Genomic DNA, 23,923 nt, shown 5'->3' on the forward strand with positions numbered 1-23,923 from the left:
TATGTACACATCTTTACATCCAATATTACTTTTCTTTATCAAACAGCCTTCTATCTATAAAATAAATTGAGAATCATGTAATTATATGTATGTGTAAGAGATGGGGGACAGAGAGAGAATGAGAGCAACAGGAGACTGTATTAGTGTATATGAGAGAAACTGCACGAAAATATGTAGATATATCAAGATACAGGCTCTCTCTATATCTTTATTTCATAAATGTGCATTCAAAATTCAGATTCTGTCAGTGAACCCAGCTGAAGAATATCAAAGTCATCTTGTGTTAAAATCACTTTTATTCAGGATGAAAAATACAATATGTAACCAGATGATGACAGTCTGTGATTAGTTCTTTACCATATATTTCAAAAGAACTACATACTTACTTCCCATGGTTGTTACTACAATATATTTCTTTTTATTTATTATTACTTAGAAGGTTACAATGTAGTGTTTTACGTAGCTTTTCCTTAACAGCAGATAGAGGACATTTTGCATACAAATACAGGCAGAAAGAAAATTAATACATGACTTTTTAAAGTAAGAACAAGGAAGACACCAAATCTACAACTTGGAGTTGAGAGTTCAGGGAATTGTTTTTTCTTTAAATAGATGCTTTCTTGGGTATGACATGGCCTGATAAAAGCTCTAGACTTTGCAGACTGCAGCAGCATAAAGCAGTTTCCAATGCAATGGATGAAGATGGATCTGAGGTAGAAAGGTGGTCATGGCTTTCCTTTTATATAAAACAATTTTCTTCTTTTCAAAATATCTCTGCTGCAAATAGACACCCTTGCCCCCCAACCCACCCAACCTATTCTAAAATAACAGCAATTTCTAACTTTAAGCCTCCTTCTGGCCAGATCCCAGCTAAAGAGAACCCAAAGTTAAAATGTCTTTATGTTTTGAAAGCAAATATGTTTGAATCAAAATATACTATTTTCACTTTTTTTTGGTTCCTCTACATTTGGTAATTAAGTAACATGTTTAAACTGAATCAAATAAATGTTAAATCAGAAGCTAAACCAAAATACTTAACTGAATGCACTCAAAGATGTAGGTGGAGGTACCATCACGTAAGCATTAATTTCATTCTTCTGTAGAAGCAGTGACATAGATTTTTGATAAACATTTTTTCCAAATATATTGATCAAGTGAAGGGTATAAAAACATCTGATCTTTCACCCAAAAGGTAAAACAAGCTGTGCACTAAATGTGTGTCTGCTTTCAGTAAGAAAACAACTAGGAGATTCAAGAACTATTAAGGACTTGAAAATACAAAACAACAATAAAATTATCTTTGAAGGGAACTAAAGACAATGATGTGTTCTGGTGTCACCATAGGTAAAGGTGTGCTGTGCATATAATGATGAAAATTAAGACATAGGAACTAGGAAAGGTTGTACTAAAGTTTGTTTCTGTGTCAAAATGAAAATATGCTTAAGTGGGCAACCTTTGGTAATATGATCTTTGAGATTATCATAATGTAGTCTTCTTTATCAAATAGATTAAGACATTAAATAAATAATTAATTCCTACTTACATAAAAAGGGAATAAAATGCAGGAAAAAAAATCCCAAAAGAAATGCCATTTAGGCCCATAGGATTTTTATTATGGTTATCCAAGTGGACAGCAAAGAAGTAAGTGGGCAACGTCAAATAAAGTTAAAAGACATACACAGGGCTGTAGCTTAAACCATATGTGTATATATATAAGATATTTGAAATTTATGAATTTATTTATGTGGCCAAATCATGGAAACAAATACATGGGATCTATTTGGTTATATGGCTGATAAATTATAAATAACCAAAACATTGTGGTGAAAGAGTCAAAGAAATAATGAAGTTACTGTGCAACGTTAATAAGAACAGCAGAAGGAATGCAAAAATGTAAAGTAGTTTCTAATTCTTATGTAAGCTTTGTCATAGTTATTAAAAAGATGGTATCATATTAGAAAGCCCCCACCCACTTTCCCAATGCTGTATACATTATACAAATCTGTGACAAATGTATTACCATTTCCAAATACCTCTCTGTTCATTAATTTACACTTGCATAGAAAGGGAAGAAGAAAACAATAATATATGGTTATTATAAAAACAAAATATCCATATCTCTTTGGATAGTCAGTGTTTTACTCTTTCAGTAGAACACACAGTCAGCACTCAACACCGTGGGCCACGTAGCCATGGAGCTTCTGATTAAATGGAACTTGGAATTGGCATTTGCTGAAAAGGGCAACACTGTATCTCAGGAAACATTGGCTGGCTGAATCACATTGCCTGTGGGAAGGGAAAATAGCACTGTCAGAATATTTGCATGAAACATCACAGGAAGCAGAGATCTGTCAATTCTTGAAGAAAATAAAAGTGCTTCTTTCAGGAGTCTTAACTCCCATGTGACTTTTGTTTTCTGCAATGAGGTCCTTCCCTCTCATGATGAAGTTACCTAGTCTGCTTTCTATCACTGCAGCTGATTTAGAGGGAGGTCTGAAAGTCTTTTCTCTTGACCAGGCTGGAAGCTAAGTTAAAATGGAGAGGACTTCATTTCTTTCTGCTGGAGGTGAGTGAATGAGGCTCGTGAGTGAATGAGGCTGGTGAAAATATCCCATGTCTTCCTGGGGGACTGTGGGAGGTCATCTGTAGAGGGGGTACCCTAACAATGCCAACCCATCTTGATCCCAAGCTGGAGTCCAGAGAAGAGGAAGAGAAGGCAGGAATCATAACCCAAGTGTGTGCAGTGGTGCCAGTTAAAGTTAAATGTCCCAGGTCAGAGACAATATAAATCCAGGCCACACTCACAGAAGTGGTATCAACTTTTTGAAGGGAGGGTCAAACTTTTGGTCTTCTAAAAGGATTTTGAAATTAGAAAAAAACAAAGAAAATTATAAAATGAAATCATCCAAATTGGACCATGCCTCATAAATCATAAAAGGCCATTCTGAACTCTCAGGAAAGATACTCAACTGCTTTACACCTTATTTTATGGGGGACTTTAGCATAAAGTACTGCTCCCTGGAAGCATGTTCCTCATTGTTGCTGGAAAAGCTGCCCACGGAGCTCCTCCTTTTCCCAGGTATGCTGAAAGCGGCAAACTCATTTGACTCTGGCCTAGAGCCTATTCTCCATGACTATACAAACTTGGATTCTTCAGACACTTGCTTCTCCATTGTGAACATTTGATTGCCATGTTAGAGGGAGCAAAAATTCAGCAAACACTGATGGGTTTCAGGCATTGTACTGAGGTGAGGCCCTCCTGTGAAGCAGGTGTCGAAGATATCTCAGCCAGGCAGCCTCATTCAATTCTAATATGAGGTAAGTGCCAGCCATAGTAAATTCAAAGTGGTTTGAGGACACAGAAGGGGAGAGATTAACTCTGTACAAGAAAGGAACATTTTGTTACATACTAACATTGATAACTGAAACTCTGGCACAGATTCATGTTGAATATAAAGCCAAGAGGAGTTTTGCATTCTGTCTATATACTCCATTATCCTTGAGAATTAGATGTGTCTATTAATTGGACACACAATATTTCTCCTTTTAGGTGTCAGAATTCTAAAAATTTAAGATCAGGCTATGTAAGTATTAGCTCAACCCTCCATGTGAAAATATACAATTTTCATGAATTTCCATTTGACCCAAGACATGATAAATGAAGAAGAGAGAAGGAAAGGAAAATGCTGAAGGGTAAAGCAAAGAACAAAAAAACAAATGGAGAGGGAAGGAAGAAAACGGGAAAGGGGCCTCTTGTATTGGGTTAGATGTTTGTTTCATCCACTAAGTTGCTGTATAACCAGGAACAATTTAGCTCTTTGTAAACTCAATTTCTAAAATCTAGAATCAGAGTAGGAGGACAAGGCCTCCTAAGATCATTTTCTGCTTTAAATTCCGAGCACTTGTATTATAATAAGTGTTGGAAGATTTTAAGACTCTCTCTTCCCTCCTTGCCTTTGTCATTCACAGCCTCATTCCACCTGGGGACCATCAGGACTAACCTCGTTGTACCCTTTATCCTTAATTTAATGGCCACCCCCAAAAAGCTCTAGACTCCTGGTCGCTGTTCCATCACCTGTATTCTAGTCATATAGAGATCTGCATACCCCTTTTTGTGTCCCCATGCCTTGCCCTTCCTAGCTCTTGAAACCTGTCCTATAGGTCATGTGGCCTGAGATCCGCAAAATCCATGTTCCCAAACCCTTCTCTGAATGCTGCCTGCATCTACTTGGTCTAATCAATATCTGCATCTACATGAAGACACAGTTTCCCTCATAACCCTCTCACATAGCACTTCCCCTCCCTACCCTCCCCCATTCCTTATATACTGCATAAGTCTTCCTGGGTCCTCATTGAGGCCTTTGGGGTATCTTCTTTCTCTTCTCCCTAAAAACACCCAGCTTTGAATCTTAAGTCATCAGACTACACCAATCCATTATGCAGTCATCTACTGACTCCATGGGTCATGTTCCTTCACTTCTTGAAGTAAAAAATGGCTCAATGTCACCCACTCTAAAGCTATTTTTAAATGTTAGTGATTTCAACTCCCATGGAGATGATTCTTCCAGCACTCTGGCTTCTTGGATCTTTAGGCTCTTTTCCACCAATGGTCATGTCCTCCACCCTTCTTAGCCATTCACACAAAGGTCCAAATATGGACCATTACCAATACTTGGCAACCCTTCTAATTTCAATATCATTCAGTCCACCTTCTGACAACCACCTCTACCTCCACAGCACACTTCCCCTACAACTGCAAATTTATCCATCCTTTGATAATAGGATGCATTGATCCTTCCATCTGTATTTCTGTCTCCCACACTGGACATTTCCTCATTCTTTTTGCTACTGAGCTGAAACATGTGGTTCAATCATTATAATCACTTCTTTGCCTCTTCCCTTGAATCACTGTGCTCACTTTGTCAAACCCCAACTTCAATTTTTTAAATGCAATACTCAGCTCACTCTGGTGCCTCTGGTCATGAACCTGAATATGCCTAGAGGGCAACTTAAAACCCTGCAGAATGGCCTCATGTTAAATTCATGAGTGGCATCTTTAATGCTGCTTGTAGTCACACTCTATTTCCCAGCCATCTGCTCTTCTATTCTCCAAGAAGCTATCACACATCCTCCAGTCTCTCCTCACACCTCTGACACCTCCTCCCCAACCTCACTCCCTGCTGAAGTCCTGGCTTCCAATTCACTCAGACAACAGAAGCAAGCAGGAGAGAACACCCACAGTTCACCACACCCCTAGTCTACTTCACATACTCTTGTCTTTTAGTTAAGATCCTAGCCTCTCTTGCCAATAAGACAATCATTCAGCAGGTTCATTGTTTCAAAAAGATTAACAAGCAAGTTTATGAAAGAAAATGTTCTCCAAAGCTGCTGTGGCTTTGTGGCACATTATTACTAAAAGCAGGTGATAGAAAATGTGAATGGAAAACAAAATCTCAGGATCCCTAACTAACTATGCTAAAGGGAAAAATTAAATGTAGGAACTGAGTCACACAAAAACTACCTTCCTAAACAGATAGTTGCAAAGATAGAAAGCCAGTGACCTCCCTCACAAATTGCTCACAAGGAAATTTCTAAGGGTCCCCAAATCTTTACCCAAAAGAGTTTTGTTGAATTTCACCCAGACAATGTGAACTAACAGCTTATCTTTACAGGACAAAGACAGGACTAGAAGTCATCTCTCCGCCCACCGTGAGAAAAACGCGTATTTGACTGCTTCTACTCTGGGCATACTTTATCTTATATACAATGCAGATTTACTGAGCGTGAGACAAATGCGTAATTGACTGTTCCTCCGTCCCCTCCTGCCTGCTCTTTCCTTTTTGTGAAGTCCTCAAAATCCTTTTTTGGGGGGGAAAAAACAAAAACAAAAACAAACAAAAAACAAAAACAATAACAAACAGCAACAAAAAAACCACACACAGGCTACAAATCCTAATGAAACTTGTGTCTCTTTTTCCCCGGTGTGTCCTCAACCTTGGCAAAGTAAACCTCTAAATTGATTGAGACTTGTCTATACACTTTTTGGTTTATAGAAAATACTAAAAGGCATAAGGCTATAGCTGCCAACAGTTCTCAGCAAATTTTTAAGTAAAAAATTGAAATACTTTCCCCCTCAAAGTAACAAAACCATCTCTGTGGTACCAGTCATTTTTTTTTTTAGGTCAGTGTTCTGTGATAGCCACTTTAAGTACACATTAGAGAGAGCAGTGGTGGCCAGATCTATCTAGAGTGACTTTATGTAGCACATAAGATGCCATTAAAAAGCTGTTAGAACACAAAGGATCAAACACAGGGTATTTTCGGTATCTGTGGCTTGGGAGCCACCCCCCACCTCCAGACTGACAAACTGCTGTACAGAATCAACTAACATTTAACTGTCAAGTAAGTTTACTAATTTACATGGAGAATAAAGTAGGAGTAAAATCAGTGGTGGATAATCTGCTTACTCTAAGTTGGGATCAGTAACATAGAGCCAACCAACCCATTAACTCTTACCTGTGGCCTGCTGGGAACATTTGCTGAAAGATAAAACAAAAGAAATCACTTAATGGCAGTCCCCTTACTTTGTTGGTTCCAACTTTCAGGCACGCAAACGCGTGGAAAGTATCAGTCTACATAGGGTAATAGTAGTCCAGCTGTTAAATGGATGCTAATAGGAAAACCCCACATTTTTTTTTCCCGGCTTAATGCTTCAGTGAGGACTAGTTTTCCTGGTTAGTTTCTCATATCCCATGTGATTTAAGATTTAGTGCATACGCTAAAGCATTTACTGAGCACTTAGTCTTGCAAAAAATCTCATTTCCTATTTAAAACACACTGTGTATTTGGTTTTTGTATCAGAACAGAACATGTTCTGCTTACTTTACTGAGTACTAATTCTGACCAAGGGACCATTGGAGGCATAAGTCTTTGGTTTCTGCCTCCCTTGACCCACCCTTGACACACCCTGGACCCTAAGGCCCAGGAAAATGGTGGCCAAGTACTTGTATCAAGGAAAGCACTGGCCTAATCCTCTGTGTCCTTCTGGACACTTGGGATAGTAATAGTGCCTGCGATGGGCCCAGTTAGGAACACTGGAGAAGTTAGAATATGGCATCTAATTCTCCTTTCCACACAGATAGCTCAATTCTTTTTTGGTTCCAGAGCCCATGGCAGTGAAGACGATCTGGCGGGCTTTGCAAGGGCAGCCACTAACATCTCTTCTCTAACGCATCTGCTTTTCATCCCCTCTTTTGCTACATGATCATCTCGTTCTCAATGCTGGGATAAAAAAGAGGAGATCTATCCCCCAATAATGGCAACATCTGTTCTTGGTCAAATAAGAGTTGTCCCTAATCATCTAGCATGCTGCACTCCTTCCATCTCTCACTGTTCTATGCTGAGTGGGAGAAAGGACATCAGTGACCATGTGCTGTGTGCCGGGAGCTACGTGAGAAAAAAAGAGCAGGCATGAAGAGTACCCTTCCTATAACGTCTGGAGGGAAAGTGTGAGCCCTAGTATTTGGGGAAGAAATCAGGCTAAAAGGGGCCTAGTTCTACCAGATCTGTAAGTTACATCCAGGAGAAAAGAGTGGAGCTCCACAGTGTCCAGGGGATAGCTGAGTTGAATTATTATTAAGTACACCATAGGTTTACACACTCTTTTAAAAACAGACAGAGTTATGCTTCTCTTGCAAGTAACAAATATAACACATAGCCAAACCCTAGACAGAAGTCTAATCCATTTTGCTCCAAACCAATGCTTTTAACCTTACAACCTTTTATCAAATAAAAGGCTATGGGTATTCGCCTGAACAAATCACACAAAAATATTTTAAAAAGGAAATCACTGCATTGCAGTGGGTTTTTGGTTTTTGATGAGTGCCATTCAAGCTTAATAAACATAGGCAATTCATAGTAAAAATACGCCTGTGGGTCAAAAATAATTTTGAAAGCATTTGGTGGTCTATCAGCAAAAATTAATTGGCTTACTGCCAGTATTCTATACATTTAAAGGACATAAGTAAAAAATGGACAAAAAATTTTATACCAAAAAATAAAAATGGTTACTGCAGTCAGTATGCATATTTGTTAATTGGCAGTGCAGTTAAATCCCTTTCCTTATCTCCTTGCCAGGAAGTGACAGAAATGCTTGCTTCTCTGCTCTAAGACTCAACATAAATAATTTAAAAAAGACTTTAAAAGGCCATAATTCAAGGATGTGATCAGGACCAACTGGGATATTAATTCAGACAAAGGAGTTCTAAAGTGTCATGTGCAACAATGTGTAGACACAGTTAAAAAACGGTTATATTAAAGTAGGCAATTCACACAGTTAGGATTTATGAATACAGAGTTTCATTTTAATTCCAAGATTGCCAAGAGTGGAAATTCATTTGGGGGCATGTTAATTTTTAATCCACAAAGGATCAAAAGTCAAGATTAACATGCAGATCAATTCATTGTATGCTGGCGACAAGCATTTTTAAAGTTCTCATTAGTTACAGGGGCTCAAGGGATTGGTTTGGCATTGGGAGGGTGCCAATCCAATTTGTTTAGATAAATTCTCCAAAGGTGGTTGGTAAGCTTTGGGAATCACAAAAGCTTATTAAAATATTTGCTGGCTGGGGCGGAGCAAGATGGCCGAATAGGAACAACTCCAGTCTCCAACTCCCAGCGCGAGCAACACAGAAGACCGGTGATTTCTGCATTTTCAACTGAGGTACTGGGGTCATCTCACTAGGGAGTGCCGGACAATCGGTGCTGGTCAGCTGCTGCAGCCTGACCAGCGAGAGCTGAAGCAGGGCGAGGCATCGCCTCACCTGGAAGCGCAAGGGGGAAGGGGATCCGTTTTCCTAGCCAGGGGAACTGAGACACACAACACCTGGAAAATCGGGTAACTCCCACCCCAATACTGCGCTGTAAGCATACAGGCATTCCAGGAGAATATATCCCACACCTGGCCGGGAGGGTCCCACGCCCACGAAGCCTCCCTCACTGCTAACACAGCAGTCTGCCGCGATCTATCCGCAAGGCAGCAGCGAGGCTGGGGGAGGGGCGCCCGCCATTGCTGAGGCTTAAGTAGGTAAACAAAGCCGCTGGGAAGCTCGAACTGGGTGGAGCTCACAGCAGCTCAAGGAAGCCTGCCTGTCTCTGTAGTCTCCACCTCTGGGGACAGCGCACAGCTGAACACCAACAGGGGAAGTAGCGGGAGCCGGTGCAGACGCGAACGACTCTGTCTGACAGCTTTGGGAGAGCCGCGGATCTCCCAACGCGGAGGTTGAGATCTGAGAACGGACAGACTGCCTGCTCAGGTGTGTCCCTGACCCCTGAGTAGCCTAGCTGGGAGAAATCCCCCACTAGGGGCAGTCTGACACCCCACACCTCACAGGGTGGAGTACACCCCTGAGAGGACACTTCCAAAGGAAGAATCAGACAGGTACACTCGCTGTTCAGCAATATTCTATCTTCGGCAACCTCTGCTGCTGATACCCAGGCAAACAGGGTCTGGAGTGGACCTCAAGCAATCTCCAACAGACCAACAGAGAGTCCTTCTGACTGTCAGAAGGAAAACTATCAAACAGGAAGGACACCTATACCAAAACCCCATCAGTTCGTCACCACCATCAAAGACCAGAGACAGATAAAACCACAAAGATGGGGAAGAAGCAGGGCAGAAAAGCTGGAAATTCAAAAAATAAGAGCGCATCTCCCCCTGCAAAGGAGCGCAGCCCATCACCAGCAACGGATCAAAGCTGGTCAGAGAATGACTTGGACGAGAGGAGAGAAGAAGGCTTCAGTCCATCAAACTTATCAGAGCTAAAGGAGGAATTACGTACCCAGCGCAAAGAAACTAAAAATCTTGAAAAAAGAGTGGAAGAATTGACAGCTAGACTCATTAATGCAGAGAAGATCATAAACGAAATGACAGAGATGAAAACCATGACACGAGAAATACGTGACAAATGCACAAGCTTCAGTAACCGACTCGATCAACTGGAAGAAAGAGTATCAGCGATTGAAGATCAAATGAATGAAATGAAGCGAGAAGAGAAACCAAAAGAAAAAAGAAGAAAAAGAAATGAGCAAAGCCTGCAAGAAGTATGGGATTACGTAAAAAGACCAAATCTACGTCTGATTGGGGTGCCTGAAAGTGAGGGGGAAAATGGAACCAAGTTGGAAAACACTCTTCAGGATATCATCCAGGAGAACTTCCCCAACCTAGTAGGGCAGGCCAACATTCAAATTCAGGAAATACAGAGAACGCCACAAAGATACTCCTCCAGAAGAGCAACTCCAAGACACATAATTGCCAGATTCACCAAAGTTGAAATGAAGGAAAAAATCTTAAGGGCAGCCAGAGAGAAAGGTCGGGTCACCCACAAAGGGAAGCCCATCAGACTAACAGCAGATCTCTCGGCAGAAACTCTACAAGCCAGAAGAGAGTGGGGGCCAATATTCAACGTTCTTAAAGAAAAGAATTTTCAACCCAGAATTTCATATCCAGCCAAACTAAGTTTCATAAGTGAAGGAGAAATAAAATCCTTTACAGATAAGCAAATGCTTAGAGATTTTGTCACCACCAGGCCTGCCTTACAAGAGACCCTGAAGGAAGCCCTAAACATGGAAAGGAACAACCGGTACCAGCCATCGCAAAAACTTGGCAAAATGTAAAGACCATCGAGGCTAGGAAGAAACTGCATCAACTAACGAGCAAAATAACCAGTTAATATCATAATGGCAGGATCAAGTTCACACATAACAATATTAACCTTAAATGTTAATGGACTAAATGCTCCAATTAAAAGACACAGACTGGCAAACTGGATAAAGAGTCAAGACCCATCAGTCTGCTGTATTCAGGAGACCCATCTCACATGCAGAGACATACATAGGCTCAAAATAAAGGGATGGAGGAAGATCTACCAAGCAAATGGAGAACAAAAAAAAGCAGGGGTTGCAATCCTAGTCTCTGATAAAACAGACTTTAAACCATCAAAGATCAAAAGAGACAAAGAAGGCCATTACATAATGGTAAAGGGATCAATTCAACAGGAAGAGCTAACTCTCCTAAATATATATGCACCCAATACAGGAGCACCCAGATTCATAAAGCAAGTCCTTAGAGACTTACAAAGAGACTTAGACTCCCATACAATAATAATGGGAGACTTCAACACTCCGCTGTCAACATTAGACAGATCAACGAGACAGAAAGTTAACAAGGATATCCAGGAATTGAACTCATCTCTGCACCAAGCGGACCTAATAGACATCTATAGAACTCTCCACCCCAAATCAACAGAATATACATTCTTCTCAGCACCACATCGCACTTATTCCAAAATTGACCACATAATTGGAAGTAAAGTACTCCTCAGCAAATGTAAAAGAACAGAAATTATAACAAACTGTCTCTCAGACCACAGTGCAATCAAACTAGAACTCAGGACTAAGAAACTCAATCAAAACCGCTCAACTACATGGAAACTGAACAACCTGCTCCTGAATGACTACTGGGTACATAACGAAATGAAAGCGGAAATAAAGATGTTCTTTGAAACCAATGAGAACAAAGATACAACATACCAGAATCTCTGGGACACATTTAAAGCAGTGTGTAGAGGGAAATTTATAGCACTAAATGCCCACAAGAGAAAGCAGGAAAGATCTAAAATTGACACTCTAACATCACAATTAAAAGAACTAGAGAGGCAAGAGCAATCACATTCAAAAGCTAGCAGAAGGCAAGAAATAACTAAGATCAGAGCAGAACTGAAGGAGATAGAGACACAAAAAACCCTCCAAAAAATCAATGAATCCAGGAGTTGGTTTTTTGAAAAGATCAACAAAATTGACAGACCGCTAGCAAGGCTAATAAAGAAAAAAAGAGAGAGGAATCAAATAGATGCAATAAAAAATGATAAAGGGGATATCACCACTGACCCCACAGAAATACAAACTACCATCAGAGAATACTATAAACGCCTCTACGCAAATCAACTAGAAAATCTAGAAGAAATGGATAATTTCCTGGACACTTACACTCTCCCAAGGCTAAACCAGGAAGAAGTTGAATCCCTGAATAGACCAATAGCAGGCTCTGAAATTGAGGCAACAATTAATAGCCTACCCACCAAAAAAAGTCCAGGACCAGATGGATTCACAGCTGAATTCTACCAGAGGTACAAGGAGGAGCTGGTACCATTCCTTCTGAAACTATTCCAATCAATAGAAAAAGAGGGAATCCTCCCTAACTCATTTTATGAGGCCAACATCATCCTGATACCAAAGCCTGGCAGAGACACAACAAAAAGAGAGAATTTTAGACCAATATCCCTGATGAACATTGATGCAAAAATCCTCAATAAAATACTGGCAAACCGGATTCAGCAGCACATCAAAAAGCTTATCCACCATGATCAAGTGGGCTTCATCCCTGGGATGCAAGGCTGGTTCAACATTCGCAAATCAATAAACGTAATCCAGCATATAAACAGAACCAAAGACAAGAACCACATGATTGTCTCAATAGATGCAGAAAAGGCTTTTGACAAAATTCAACAGCCCTTCATGCTAAAAACGCTCAATAAATTCGGTATTGATGGAACGTACCTCAAAATAATAAGAGCTATTTATGACAAACCCACAGCTAATATCATACTGAATGGGCAAAAACTGGAAAAATTCCCTTTGAAAACTGGCACAAGACAGGGATGCCCTCTCTCACCACTCCTATTCAACATAGTGTTGGAAGTTCTGGCTAGGGCAATCAGGCAAGAGAAAGAAATCAAGGGTATCCAGTTAGGAAAAGAAGAAGTCAAATTGTCCCTGTTTGCAGATGACATGATTGTATATTTAGAAAACCCCATCGTCTCAGCCCAAAATCTCCTTAAGCTGATAAGCAACTTCAGCAAAGTCTCAGGATACAAAATTAATGTGCAAAAATCACAAGCATTCTTATACACCAGCAACAGACAAGCAGAGAGCCAAATCAGGAATGAACTTCCATTCACAATTGCTTCAAAGAGAATAAAATACCTAGGAATCCAGCTTACAAGGGATGTAAAGGACCTCTTCAAGGAGAACTACAAACCACTGCTCAGTGAAATAAAAGAGGACACAAACAAATGGAAGAACATACCATGCTCATGGATAGGAAGAATCAATATCGTGAAAATGGCCATACTCCCCAAGGTTATTTATAGATTCAATGCCATCCCCATCAAGCTACCAATGAGTTTCTTCACAGAATTGGAAAAAACTGCTTTAAAGTTCATATGGAACCAAAAAAGAGCCCGCATTGCCAAGACAATCCTAAGTCAAAAGGACAAAGCTGGAGGCGTCACGCTACCTGACTTCAAACTATACTACAAGGCTACAGTAACCAAAACAGCATGGTACTGGTACCAAAACAGAGATATAGACCAATGGAACAGAACAGAGTCCTCAGAAATAATACCGCACATCTACAGCCATCTGATCTTTGACAAACCTGAGAGAAACAAGAAATGGGGAAAGGATTCCCTATTTAATAAATGGTGCTGGGAAAATTGGCTAGCCATAAGTAGAAAGCTGAAACTGGATCCTTTCCTTACCCCTTATACGAAGATTAATTCAAGATGGATTAGAGACTTAAATGTTAGACCTAATACCATAAAAACCCTAGAAGAAAATCTAGGTAGTACCATTCAGGACATAGGCATGGGCAAGGACTTCATGTCTAAAACACCAAAAGCAACGGCAGCAAAAGCCATAATTGACAAATGGGATCTAATTAAACTAAAGAGCTTTTGCACAGCAAAAGAAACTACCATCAGAGTGAACAGGCAACCTACAGAATGGGAGAAAATTTTTGCAACCTACTCATCTGACAAAGGGCTAATATCCAGAGTCTACAAAGAACTCAAACAAATATACGAGAAAAAAACAAACAACCCCATCAAAAAGTGGGGAAAGGATATGAACAGACATTTCTCAAAAGAAGATATTCATACAGCCAACAGACACATGAAAAAATGCTCATCATCACTGGCCATCAGAGAAATGCAAATCAAAACCACAATGAGATACCATCTCACACCAGTTAGAATGGCAATCATTAAGAAGTCAGGAAACAACAGGTGCTGGAGAGGATGTGGAGAAATAGGAACACTTTTACACTGTTGGTGGGATTGTAAACTAGTTCAACCATTATGGAAAAGAGTATGGCAATTCCTCAAGGATCTAGAACTAGATGTACCATATGACCCAGCCATCCCACTACTGGGTATATACCCAAAGGATTATAAATTAGTCTACTACAAAGACACATGTACACGTATGTTTATTGCGGCACTATTCACAATAGCAAAGACTTGGAATCAACCCAAATGTCCATCTGTGACAGACTGGATTAAGAAAATGTGGCACATATACACCATGGAATACTATGCAGCCATAAAAAAGGATGAGTTTGCGTCCTTTGTAGGGACATGGATGCAGCTGGAAACCATCATTCTTAGCAAACTATCACAAGAAGAGAAAACCAAACACCGCATGTTCTCACTCATAGGTGGGAACTGAACAATGAGATCACTTGGACTCGGGAAGGGGAACATCACACACTGGGGTCTATCATGGGGAGGGGGGAGGGGGGAGGAGGGAGGGATTGCATTGGGGAGTTATACATGATATAAATGATGAATTGATGGGTGCTGACGAGTTGATGGGTGCAGCACACCAACATGGCATAAGTATACATATGTAACAAACCTGCACGTTATGCACATGTACCCTAGAACTTAAAGTATAATAAAAAAAAAAAAAAAAAAAAAAAAAAAAAAAAAAAAAAAAAAAAAAATATTTGCTGGCTGAGCAACTTCAAAGGGACAAAAGAACAAATGAATCCTACAAAACCTTCTGAGTACTATCTAGGAATGCTTCAAGGAAACCTTCCCAGCGAGAAAATGTAATCATTCACTCAAGTCAGAAACATGTACTGGGGCCAGGTGTGGTGGCTCATGCTTGTAATCCCAGCAGTTTGGGAGGCTGGGGTGGGTGGTTCACTTGAGGCCAGGAGTTTGAGGCCAGCCTGGCCAACATGGTGAAATCCCATCTGTACTAAAAATACAAAAATTAGTTGGGCATGGTGGCATGTGCCTGTAGTCCCAGCTACTTGGGGAGGCATGAGAATTGCTTGAGCCTGGGAGGTGGAGGTTACAGAGACCCGAGATCGTGCCATTGAACTCCAGCCTGGGTAACAGAGTGAGACTCTGTCTCAAAAAAAAAAAAAAAAAAAAAAAAAAAAAAAAAAAAGAGAGAAAGAAACATGCACTGGGCACCAAGTCTACCTCCCATGATGATTTCTATTCTGCATCAATTTTTAAAAGGATTAATAATTATAGGCAGAATATGAAAATATGTATCAATTTTATAAATAAGTCAATTCAGCTTTTATTTTTATAAAAGCTGTCCCTATCTTGTATATGTTTATAATACCAGAGAAAAAATATGAAAAGCAGAACTTTCAGAAGCCAAGAATTAAAACATGGAGATTTCAAAGGATTCTAAAATACACTTTTCATCATTTCATACATGAATGTGCTTGAATTCTTGAAAAGAAGACATGACTAGTAATGTTCATTCAGAAAACTATGACTATTATAAATATTTGTGAATGTGCATAGTTAAGACTATGAGAACATGAAGCCAGCTGCTCCAAACCAATACTTTTGAACCAACAGCTTCTTATCAAATAGAAAGCTATGGGTATTTTACATACAAACATATTTAAAAGGAAATCATTGCATTTCAGTAGGTTTTGAGGTTTTGATGAATGTGATTCAAGCTTAATAAACATTAAGGAATCTTAGAGCTCCATAAACCACTCTCTGAACACTGAGAATGACATTGGTGAAGAGGGGACCAATGCAGCGGAGAGGATGAACCTCTGTGATGTGGATCCCATTGAAGGTACTCTGTATACTCCTCTCAGGAACCAATATCAATGAATAGCTAACAAGATCCCCAACCAATAGGAATTTTATACTTGCCTTTAAAGGGAGGCCAAGCAGATACATACATTTACCTCTTACAATTTATTTTTGCTCTAAATTATGATTATTTATTTTTAATAATGTTCTGTTTTAAAGCCACATGGGTCAATCTTTTGTAAAATCTAGATGTCAGAATATACTTTGAGAAAAATTTAAGAGTAAATTCTTTAGGAAATGGAACTTGTAAAAAATCCCACATTTTTAGAGTCAAATTTTTAATATGGAAATTATATCTTTTATATTTATTACAAGGTGTATATTGAAACACATTTCCCACCCTGGCTGCCACTGCCAACTGACTTTTACAATTGAAAATGTCCACCATGATATTTAAATAAAAACTTCTAAACATGCTTTGATGTACAGAATTTGTTTTTAACTAATTATTAAGGTTATTTAGGTACAAGCTGAACTAAAAAGTAATTTCCTTTAAGAATTTAATTCCAGCTCATAAAGACTATGATGAGGTTTTATCCACTTACTAAGTAATATACAACTGAAAATCAAAACCTCTAAATAAATTTGACCTTGAATTATAATTAATAAACAAGTTTTAATCAGTTTGTCTATTATGGTGGTTACAGAGCCTAGAAAATAAGCAAAAATCTGGTAGCATGTGAGCATTCACTGACCCTCTTAAGCTTTTGTGAGACTCTACAGAGTTGAAAGTGTGTCTATATGTGTTCACATGTGTGTGCACATGCATGCATGTGCTTTGTGGGGTAGGGAGGTGGGTGTGGAGACTGAAATAGTGTAAATGTGATTCTGCAAACTTTGAGAAGCATTAGAGTAAATCTACAAATAAAAACCTGGGAAACAAAACACTGGCAAAATACAAATAGATATATTCATGTGCTGGTGGAAACCATAATATATCTTTAGGTAAATATTCCTGAAAATTCAGAAAGAAACATATTTTTTATTTATTTTTGTTGTTGTTGTTGTTGCTGTTGTTGTTTTGAGACAGAGTCTCATTCTGTTGCCCAGACTGGAGTGCGGTGGCAGGATCTCAGCTCACTGCAACTTCAGCCTACCGGGTTCAAGCGATTCTCATGCCTCAGCCTCCCAAGTAGGTGGGACTACAACTACAGGTATGTGCCACCGTGCCTGGCTGATTTTTTTTTTTTTTTTTTTTTTTTTTGTATTTTTAGCAGAGATGAGGTTTCACCATGTTAATCAGGCTGGTCTCGAACTCCTGACCTCAAGTGATTCACCTGCCTCGGCCTCCCAAAGTGCTGGGATTACACGCATGAGCCACCGCACCTGGTCCAGAAATATATTTTAAATAGCTGTTTTCATATTCTGCTAATGATGGCATTTTAAAAATTACAAAGTCTTATAAAATAAATAATAATTTTTAAATGAAGTCAATATATATTATTTATCTACACTTCTGATAATTTATAATCTCTTTTTCCTCATTTCGGATGGCTTTTTTTTTTTTTTTTTTTGGAGAGGTAGTCTCACTCTGTCTCCCAGGCTGGAGTGCAGTGGCATGATCTCAGCTCATTGCAACATCCGCCTCCCAGGTTCAAGTGATTCTCCTGCCTCAGCCTCCTGAGTAGCTGGGATTACGGGTGCATGCCACCACGCACATCTAACTTTTGTATTTTTAGTAGTGACGGGGTTTCACCATATTGGTCAGGCTGGTCTCAAACTCCTGATCTTGTGATTCATCAGCCGGGGCCTCTCAAAGTGCTGGGATTACAGGTGTGAGCCACCGCGCCCAGCCTGGGATGGCATTTTCTAAGGAGATGACAGAAAAGGGGAAAATAAGAGGCTATGCTTTACATGAATTCTTAGTTTAGTGACTGCCTTGGATTTAAAATCAGTTTAAGAGTAAATCTCTCTAAAATTACAAATAATGTCTTCATATCCTTTGAAAGATTATTTAAAATATAATTGTAGCACAGAGTAATTTATATATATTTATATATTTGTATGTGCATATATATATATATTTATTTATATAAACAGTTTACTTGTATGTATATATTCTGTTAGAAACACCAGAAGTGTTTTAGGTGAGAGCTCAGCCAAAATTGCAAGGTGGCAAGATGCTGAAGACAAAACATTTGGAAAAAATGAATAAGTAAGAATTATTATATAATTTCCCCTGGAATTTGGTTATTTTCTGGCTCTTTGTTGTTCAGATGGAAATTTCACAGGGTCCTAATCTATGATGCTTTAAATTGTTTGGCCTTTATACAATGACTGTTTTATTCCACGAGAAAAGAAACCAGCAGGAATAAAAAGGGAAAATCTGAAAATAATCCCTTTCTGCACTAGAGTCTGATGACACTGGAGAACAATGTTTGAAGAAAAGAGAGGGAATTACACTAGAAAGGCTATTTTCATGTCTTGTTTGGCATGCCACTGGAAGCTTTTCTTTGAACTAAGATGTGTTCCTTATGATAGCTTGCATCGAAGAGGATGATTTCTTCTTAAAACCAGACTTAATTTTTATTTGTCTTCATTTTATCACCCGTCAGGCATACTGAAAAATCTCAAAGAGCAGAACTGTGTTGCAACTGTACTCCCGTGACTTGATAGTATCTAGGTTGAGCTTCATTTTCTTATATAATGTTTGCCTTATTTTCAAATAATATTCAGTCCTGTTTGTAATAAGGTTTTTGCTGTCTTAAGGAAGAAGGCGAAGGGCCGCATGCAGAAAAAGAGAAAGGGAAGGAACACGCGCAACTGTGGTGTTGCGATCTTTCCTACTCACGGCAGCAAGATGGAAATGTGCTGTGGATCTGCTCCATGACCTCCGTGAGATCCGTGCTGGTGTCGTGCGGTGGGGCCAGCAGGTCCTCTCCCGCTGTGACAGCAAATACAGGGAACAACAAAGCTTCTCAAGTTAATGTCTAGCCTTCCACTAAAACCCAAATTCAGGAGGAAATGCTCCCACCAGCCTCTAAATATCAATGTGAAAAGAGTTCCCATTGGAAAGGACAATTTTAGGGGAATATACCCAAAACACTTTTGCTTGAGTGTTGGTAATATAATTTTATATAATGAACACGTACTAGATGTTTGTTTGTGTAGAAAGAATCCACACACCGGGGACTGAAAAATACAAGACTGAAAAACAAGTAATATAGTCTTACTATTTCAGTGTTTGAATGAGAAATCTATTATTTTTGCACCACAGGTATTTTTTCATACAAAAAAATAATAATCCACCAATTTCTTTTTCTGTCCTCCTTTCTTTTTGGAGACTTCAGCTTAGGCCAGTTTATCCTGCCACAAAAGTAAAGGCATCTTATGTAAGATACTTTTCACTAGGATGTATTTTCTATTCTATAATCAATAGTCAAAATAATTCTCTTATTTAAAAAATATGAAAATCATCTTAATATTTTAATATATATATTTTTTGAGACGGAGCCTCCCTCTGTCACCAGGATGGAATGCAGTGGTGCGATCTCGGCTCTCTGCAATCTCCGCCTCCCGGGTTTAGGTGATTCTCCTGCCTCACCCTCCTGAGTAGCTGGGACTACAGGCGTGCACCACCACATCCAGCTAATTTTTATATTTTTAGTAGAGATGGGGTTTCACCATGGCCTCCCAAAGTGCTGGGATTACAGGCGGGAGCTACCAGTACCTGGCCAATATTTTAAATTTTTTCTGGTTAATGTACCAAAAGATATCCAACCAACAAATTAACTTGGTGACAATATATAGTTCTCAATAAAATTCTAGAATTTTAATTTAATTGATAACAAAATGTCATTGGTGAACACCTAGTTTACTAAGTCCTTCCTAGTATCAGTGACAGGTCCCCATGGTGACCAAGGATAGGCTACATGGGTCCTCTGCCTCTAATAGGACAGGCAGGATAATGTCTATGTGGACTAGGATGAAGAAAAGTGAATAAATGAGTTTCCAGATGTTGGCAGAGAAAACAATAATGTTTGCTATAATATTATTAGTTCTGAATATGTACCAATATAAAATTTTGGAGACAGAAAGGGTACTAAAAATATCATTCACAAAGCAAATAATTTAATTTCTTGTTCATTCTAAAAGGGAAGAGGAGGTTTTTTCATCTTTCACCAAAATTCAATCCACTACTACAGATTATATAAACAAATGTATTATAGCTTATTTGAAAATGTTTGCTTTTTGATATTGTTGAAATGGATTTGCACTTATTTAAGATCGAATACAAAACTCTTTTACTTCCTAAGGTGCCAGTGTGTAAGAATGTTACTTAACAGGAAACACAAACAAATGGCAAAGCAGAAAGCAGACTCAGTAGAGGAGCTGTGTGTTGGGGATACCGACCTGCCTGGTGGAACTGTGCGCCAGAGGCATCCAGATCAAGCGAGTAGCTCAGTGCAGAATGCTGAGGAGAAGCCCACGGTGAAACGCCATTGATTCGGGTATCAGATTCAGGCTGGAACCACATTCAGGGGTTAAAGCAGAGAAAAGATTCAAATAATCATAAGTAAAAACATTTCCTTTTTAACTTTCCTGCCCTCATCATGGATAATTAAATCATATAGAGGTCTTTGCCTTCAGATTTTTTCAATACATTTTAGCATCAGCGTGGTGGGGGCTTTGGTTCTTCTCTTTCCGCTTGGACACCCTGAAGAATCCACCTGGTTATGCTGCAAGATTTATTTATCAACATCATTTTTGTCCCTAAATTTTCTATTGTTTTAATGTTAAGTGAATTCATAAGCATATTTCACTCATATTTTAAACATCAGCACTGGGTTTCTAATACAGTAAATTTATCCAATTTCAAAATCAGCTTATATTTCAAGGCAATATTGAAGAGTGGTTAGAAGCATGATTATGGATTCAGATTGCCTGGATTCTAATTCCCACTCTGCCACTCAGAAGCTGTGTAATTCTGGGAAAACTATACCTTAAGTTCTTTACTTGTAAAATGGGGAGGGTAATAATAGTGCTGTTATAGGGTTTTGTGAGGGGAACGAAGAATTATTTCTTAAATGGTTAGAAGAGCCTGACACCTAGTAAATACTTCCTAAAGGCACTCACACAAATCTTCGATACAGTGATGGATATGCTGACAAGTATATGGTCAAATTAGAAAGTGTGAGCCACCATATAGGGAATGCAGATGTTACAATTTTTTCATGCAGATTTCTCCATTAAATCTATATTAGTTGAAGCCTGGTAGTTCTGTCAGTTTTTACTATCAGAGTTGAATTTTCCATCTACTTCTGGCATTCATCATGCTAAATTGTTTAGAAGAGATAAGAGCTCTGTAGTCTTGGATATAGAGAGCCATTTGGGTATCAGCTGTCTCTAAAAGCATTACTGTGCGATTCTCAAGGCACATGAGCCATTAGGCAGCACAGTCTAATGGGATGGAGGGAGTAGGGGAAGGCAAGAGTGAAGAGAAAAGCCTTTTGCTCTCCTGTGAGCATTAACCAGCCATGGCAAATATAGGTTTTGAGCACAGCTTCCTTCTGCAGCGATTCCATCTATGCACTAAGTTGTTAACACTAACACTTCATATTCTAAACAAGAGATTGCAAGAGAAAATCCATCCTTTACACAGCACCATTTGGATACTTCAAGTGCATGGAAAGAAAAATGTAACTTTTTCAATGTATGTGGCTGGCACTAAGTAAGACTCAAACATTCCGGAGGGCTTCAAGAAACCCACATCTTGGGTCACTCTTGGGAAACTCTTATTTTCCAAACATGTGAGATTGGGAGGCCCCGAAGTAAGCCTTCCACTGAACGGCCTCACCCAAATTCTGAAACACTGAGAGACATAGAGAAAAGTGCATGGTCAAATTATAAAGAGTGATCCATGTGTAGGTAAGGCAGAAATGACACTGTTTTGAAATACCCTGATAAGTTAAAAAGACTGAGAACAACTGTGAAAAGGTAGTTTTCTAAAATTTGAGAGAATCACTGGAGAGAAAGGTGTTCCTGCTTTGAGTCAATAAATCATTCCTGGAGAAAGGCACTCACTCCTATGATACCGCTTAGGAGCTCCACATAGCACAGGCTAGAGAGAAAGACAAAAGATGACATGCATGTTGATGTCAGGGATTCTTCAAGAGAGAGGAGCTCTTGGCCCCTGTGCTGGGACTCTACAGTCTCTGCACCTGCTGCAAAGGTCTCTTCACTAGTTCTGAGACATCACTCCTATTCCTGACTACTATGTGCCATTAAGCACTTAAATCCCTGCAGTGTGCTGTGTCTTTATATATGAAAGTATCTTGCTGTGATCTCTAACTAGATGGCAGGCACCAGAAAGGCAGAAACTGTATTGATGCTTCTTTTATATCCCAAAGAACAGTGTTTTTCAAAACTGAATGCAATAACCCATTGATGAGTTATAGAATCAATTTAGTAGGTTCTGACCAGCATTAAGAAAGAAAAATAGAAGGAAGAAAGGGAGAAAGGAAGAAAGGGAAAACAGAAAATAAGAGCTGGCATTTCTCTATGAAGGCAAGTATTATTTTGTATTCTCCATACATGTATGTATTCATCATAATGTAAATTGTATTTCTTACCATTCAGAAAGCTTGCAAGCAACTCCCATAAAACATGGTCCAGTGTTAGGAAATAATAGCAGCAAATTAATAACCATCTTTTACTCAATTTCTTGAAAATAGAAAACAATGATTCTTGGAGTCAGCAGTCTTGTCTCACTGGAAGAAAGCTTTAATGCTGATTTCAGGTCTCTTGCTGTTCCTTCATACAGAGGCTTCCCAGGTATAATTTAGGAAGATATATGTCGTAGGATGTTTTCTCTCAAACAGTTCAGAGCTGAGGCAGACTTCATTGTAAAACAAGACTGGGAAATTCCATTGTAAGCTGGGCAAACACATTTTTGTGTGCTAGTGAGGATGTATATGCTTACATGTAAAAGGAAATTTCTAAGCCAGTCTAAATTAACTACGGAGGTAAGAAACTGAAAGTGGACTTGTCTGCCTCTCCTGACACCTGGACCATATCCCAGCAGTGCACAGTTGGCCTGGGGAGGTGTGACACTGAATTCTACACACTTACCTGCTCCAGCAGCTGTCGGAGGCGGTGGAGCTGAGACTCCAGCTGTTTATTGTGATCTTCTAAAATCTGCATCCTAGCTTCCAGTCTACCTTTGTGCTGCCTGAGGAGTTTTGCTTCTGCTATAAGTTCTGAATCCTCAGATGTGTGATGGGGAGATACAATCGACTCTGGCGGTGAACCAACAGGGAGCCCCCTTCGGAGGTGCTGGTCCTTCAGCTGCTCATACTCCACCTGTAGATTTCTAATACAGAAAAAGGGAGAAATAGAATTACTATCATGTGCATTATCTTCTCTCCAAAATTGTCTGTTAAGTTCAAATTTAGCTCATGCTAGTTCCTCTTGTATAAAACCGTGTATTAATAGTAGGATGAGCATGCATGAATAAAATTGTAGTTTTAAGCAAGTGTCCCAGCAGACATCATCACTGAACCCCCAAATGCTGCTGTATTGCAGCCAGCATCCCAGTTTGTTAATGTCCTCTAAAATTTTCACTCCACTGAGATTTCTTAGACAATAGTCTTGGAAAGAGAAGAAATGGGGGTTACAGTGAAATTCATATGAAAGAAAGGATGACATATTTCCTTCTTCCAGGCCTAGCACACCTTTGTTCTTCCTCTAGGTCAGCAATGATCCTCTCCAGTTCTCCACGTTCTTCCCTCTCTACTGACTTCAGGATCTGAGCTGGGCTCTGCGGCTGGCTCACCGGGGACTCTCCTCCGAGTGTCTGGCAATACTGCTGGATGAGGGCGTGCTCGTCTTCCCTAGCAAGACAAAGGAAACAGACCCAGAGGCTCACATCTGGATGGTGATGTTTTTGGACACAAAGGAAGTAGAAATAATGATGGACAGGATAGTGGCTGGGACAAGTTTGTCTTAGA

General features: G+C 39.4%; 1 protein-coding gene across 1 annotated transcript in view; it reads right to left on the minus strand.

Moving 5' to 3' along the window:
- Positions 1–278: 278 nt before the first annotated feature.
- UTRN (utrophin) overlaps positions 279–23,923 on the minus strand; it is a 603,735-nt gene continuing 580,090 nt past the window's right edge. The window contains 6 exon segments of the mRNA XM_030928184.1: positions 279–2,286; positions 6,517–6,539; positions 18,766–18,858; positions 20,328–20,439; positions 23,046–23,286; positions 23,648–23,806. Coding sequence (XP_030784044.1) covers positions 2,278–2,286; positions 6,517–6,539; positions 18,766–18,858; positions 20,328–20,439; positions 23,046–23,286; positions 23,648–23,806 — 637 coding nt within the window. The 3' untranslated portion in view covers positions 279–2,277.

Source organism: Rhinopithecus roxellana, chromosome 4 (assembly GCF_007565055.1).
Source record: "Rhinopithecus roxellana isolate Shanxi Qingling chromosome 4, ASM756505v1, whole genome shotgun sequence".
Lineage (NCBI taxonomy): Eukaryota > Metazoa > Chordata > Mammalia > Primates > Cercopithecidae > Rhinopithecus > Rhinopithecus roxellana.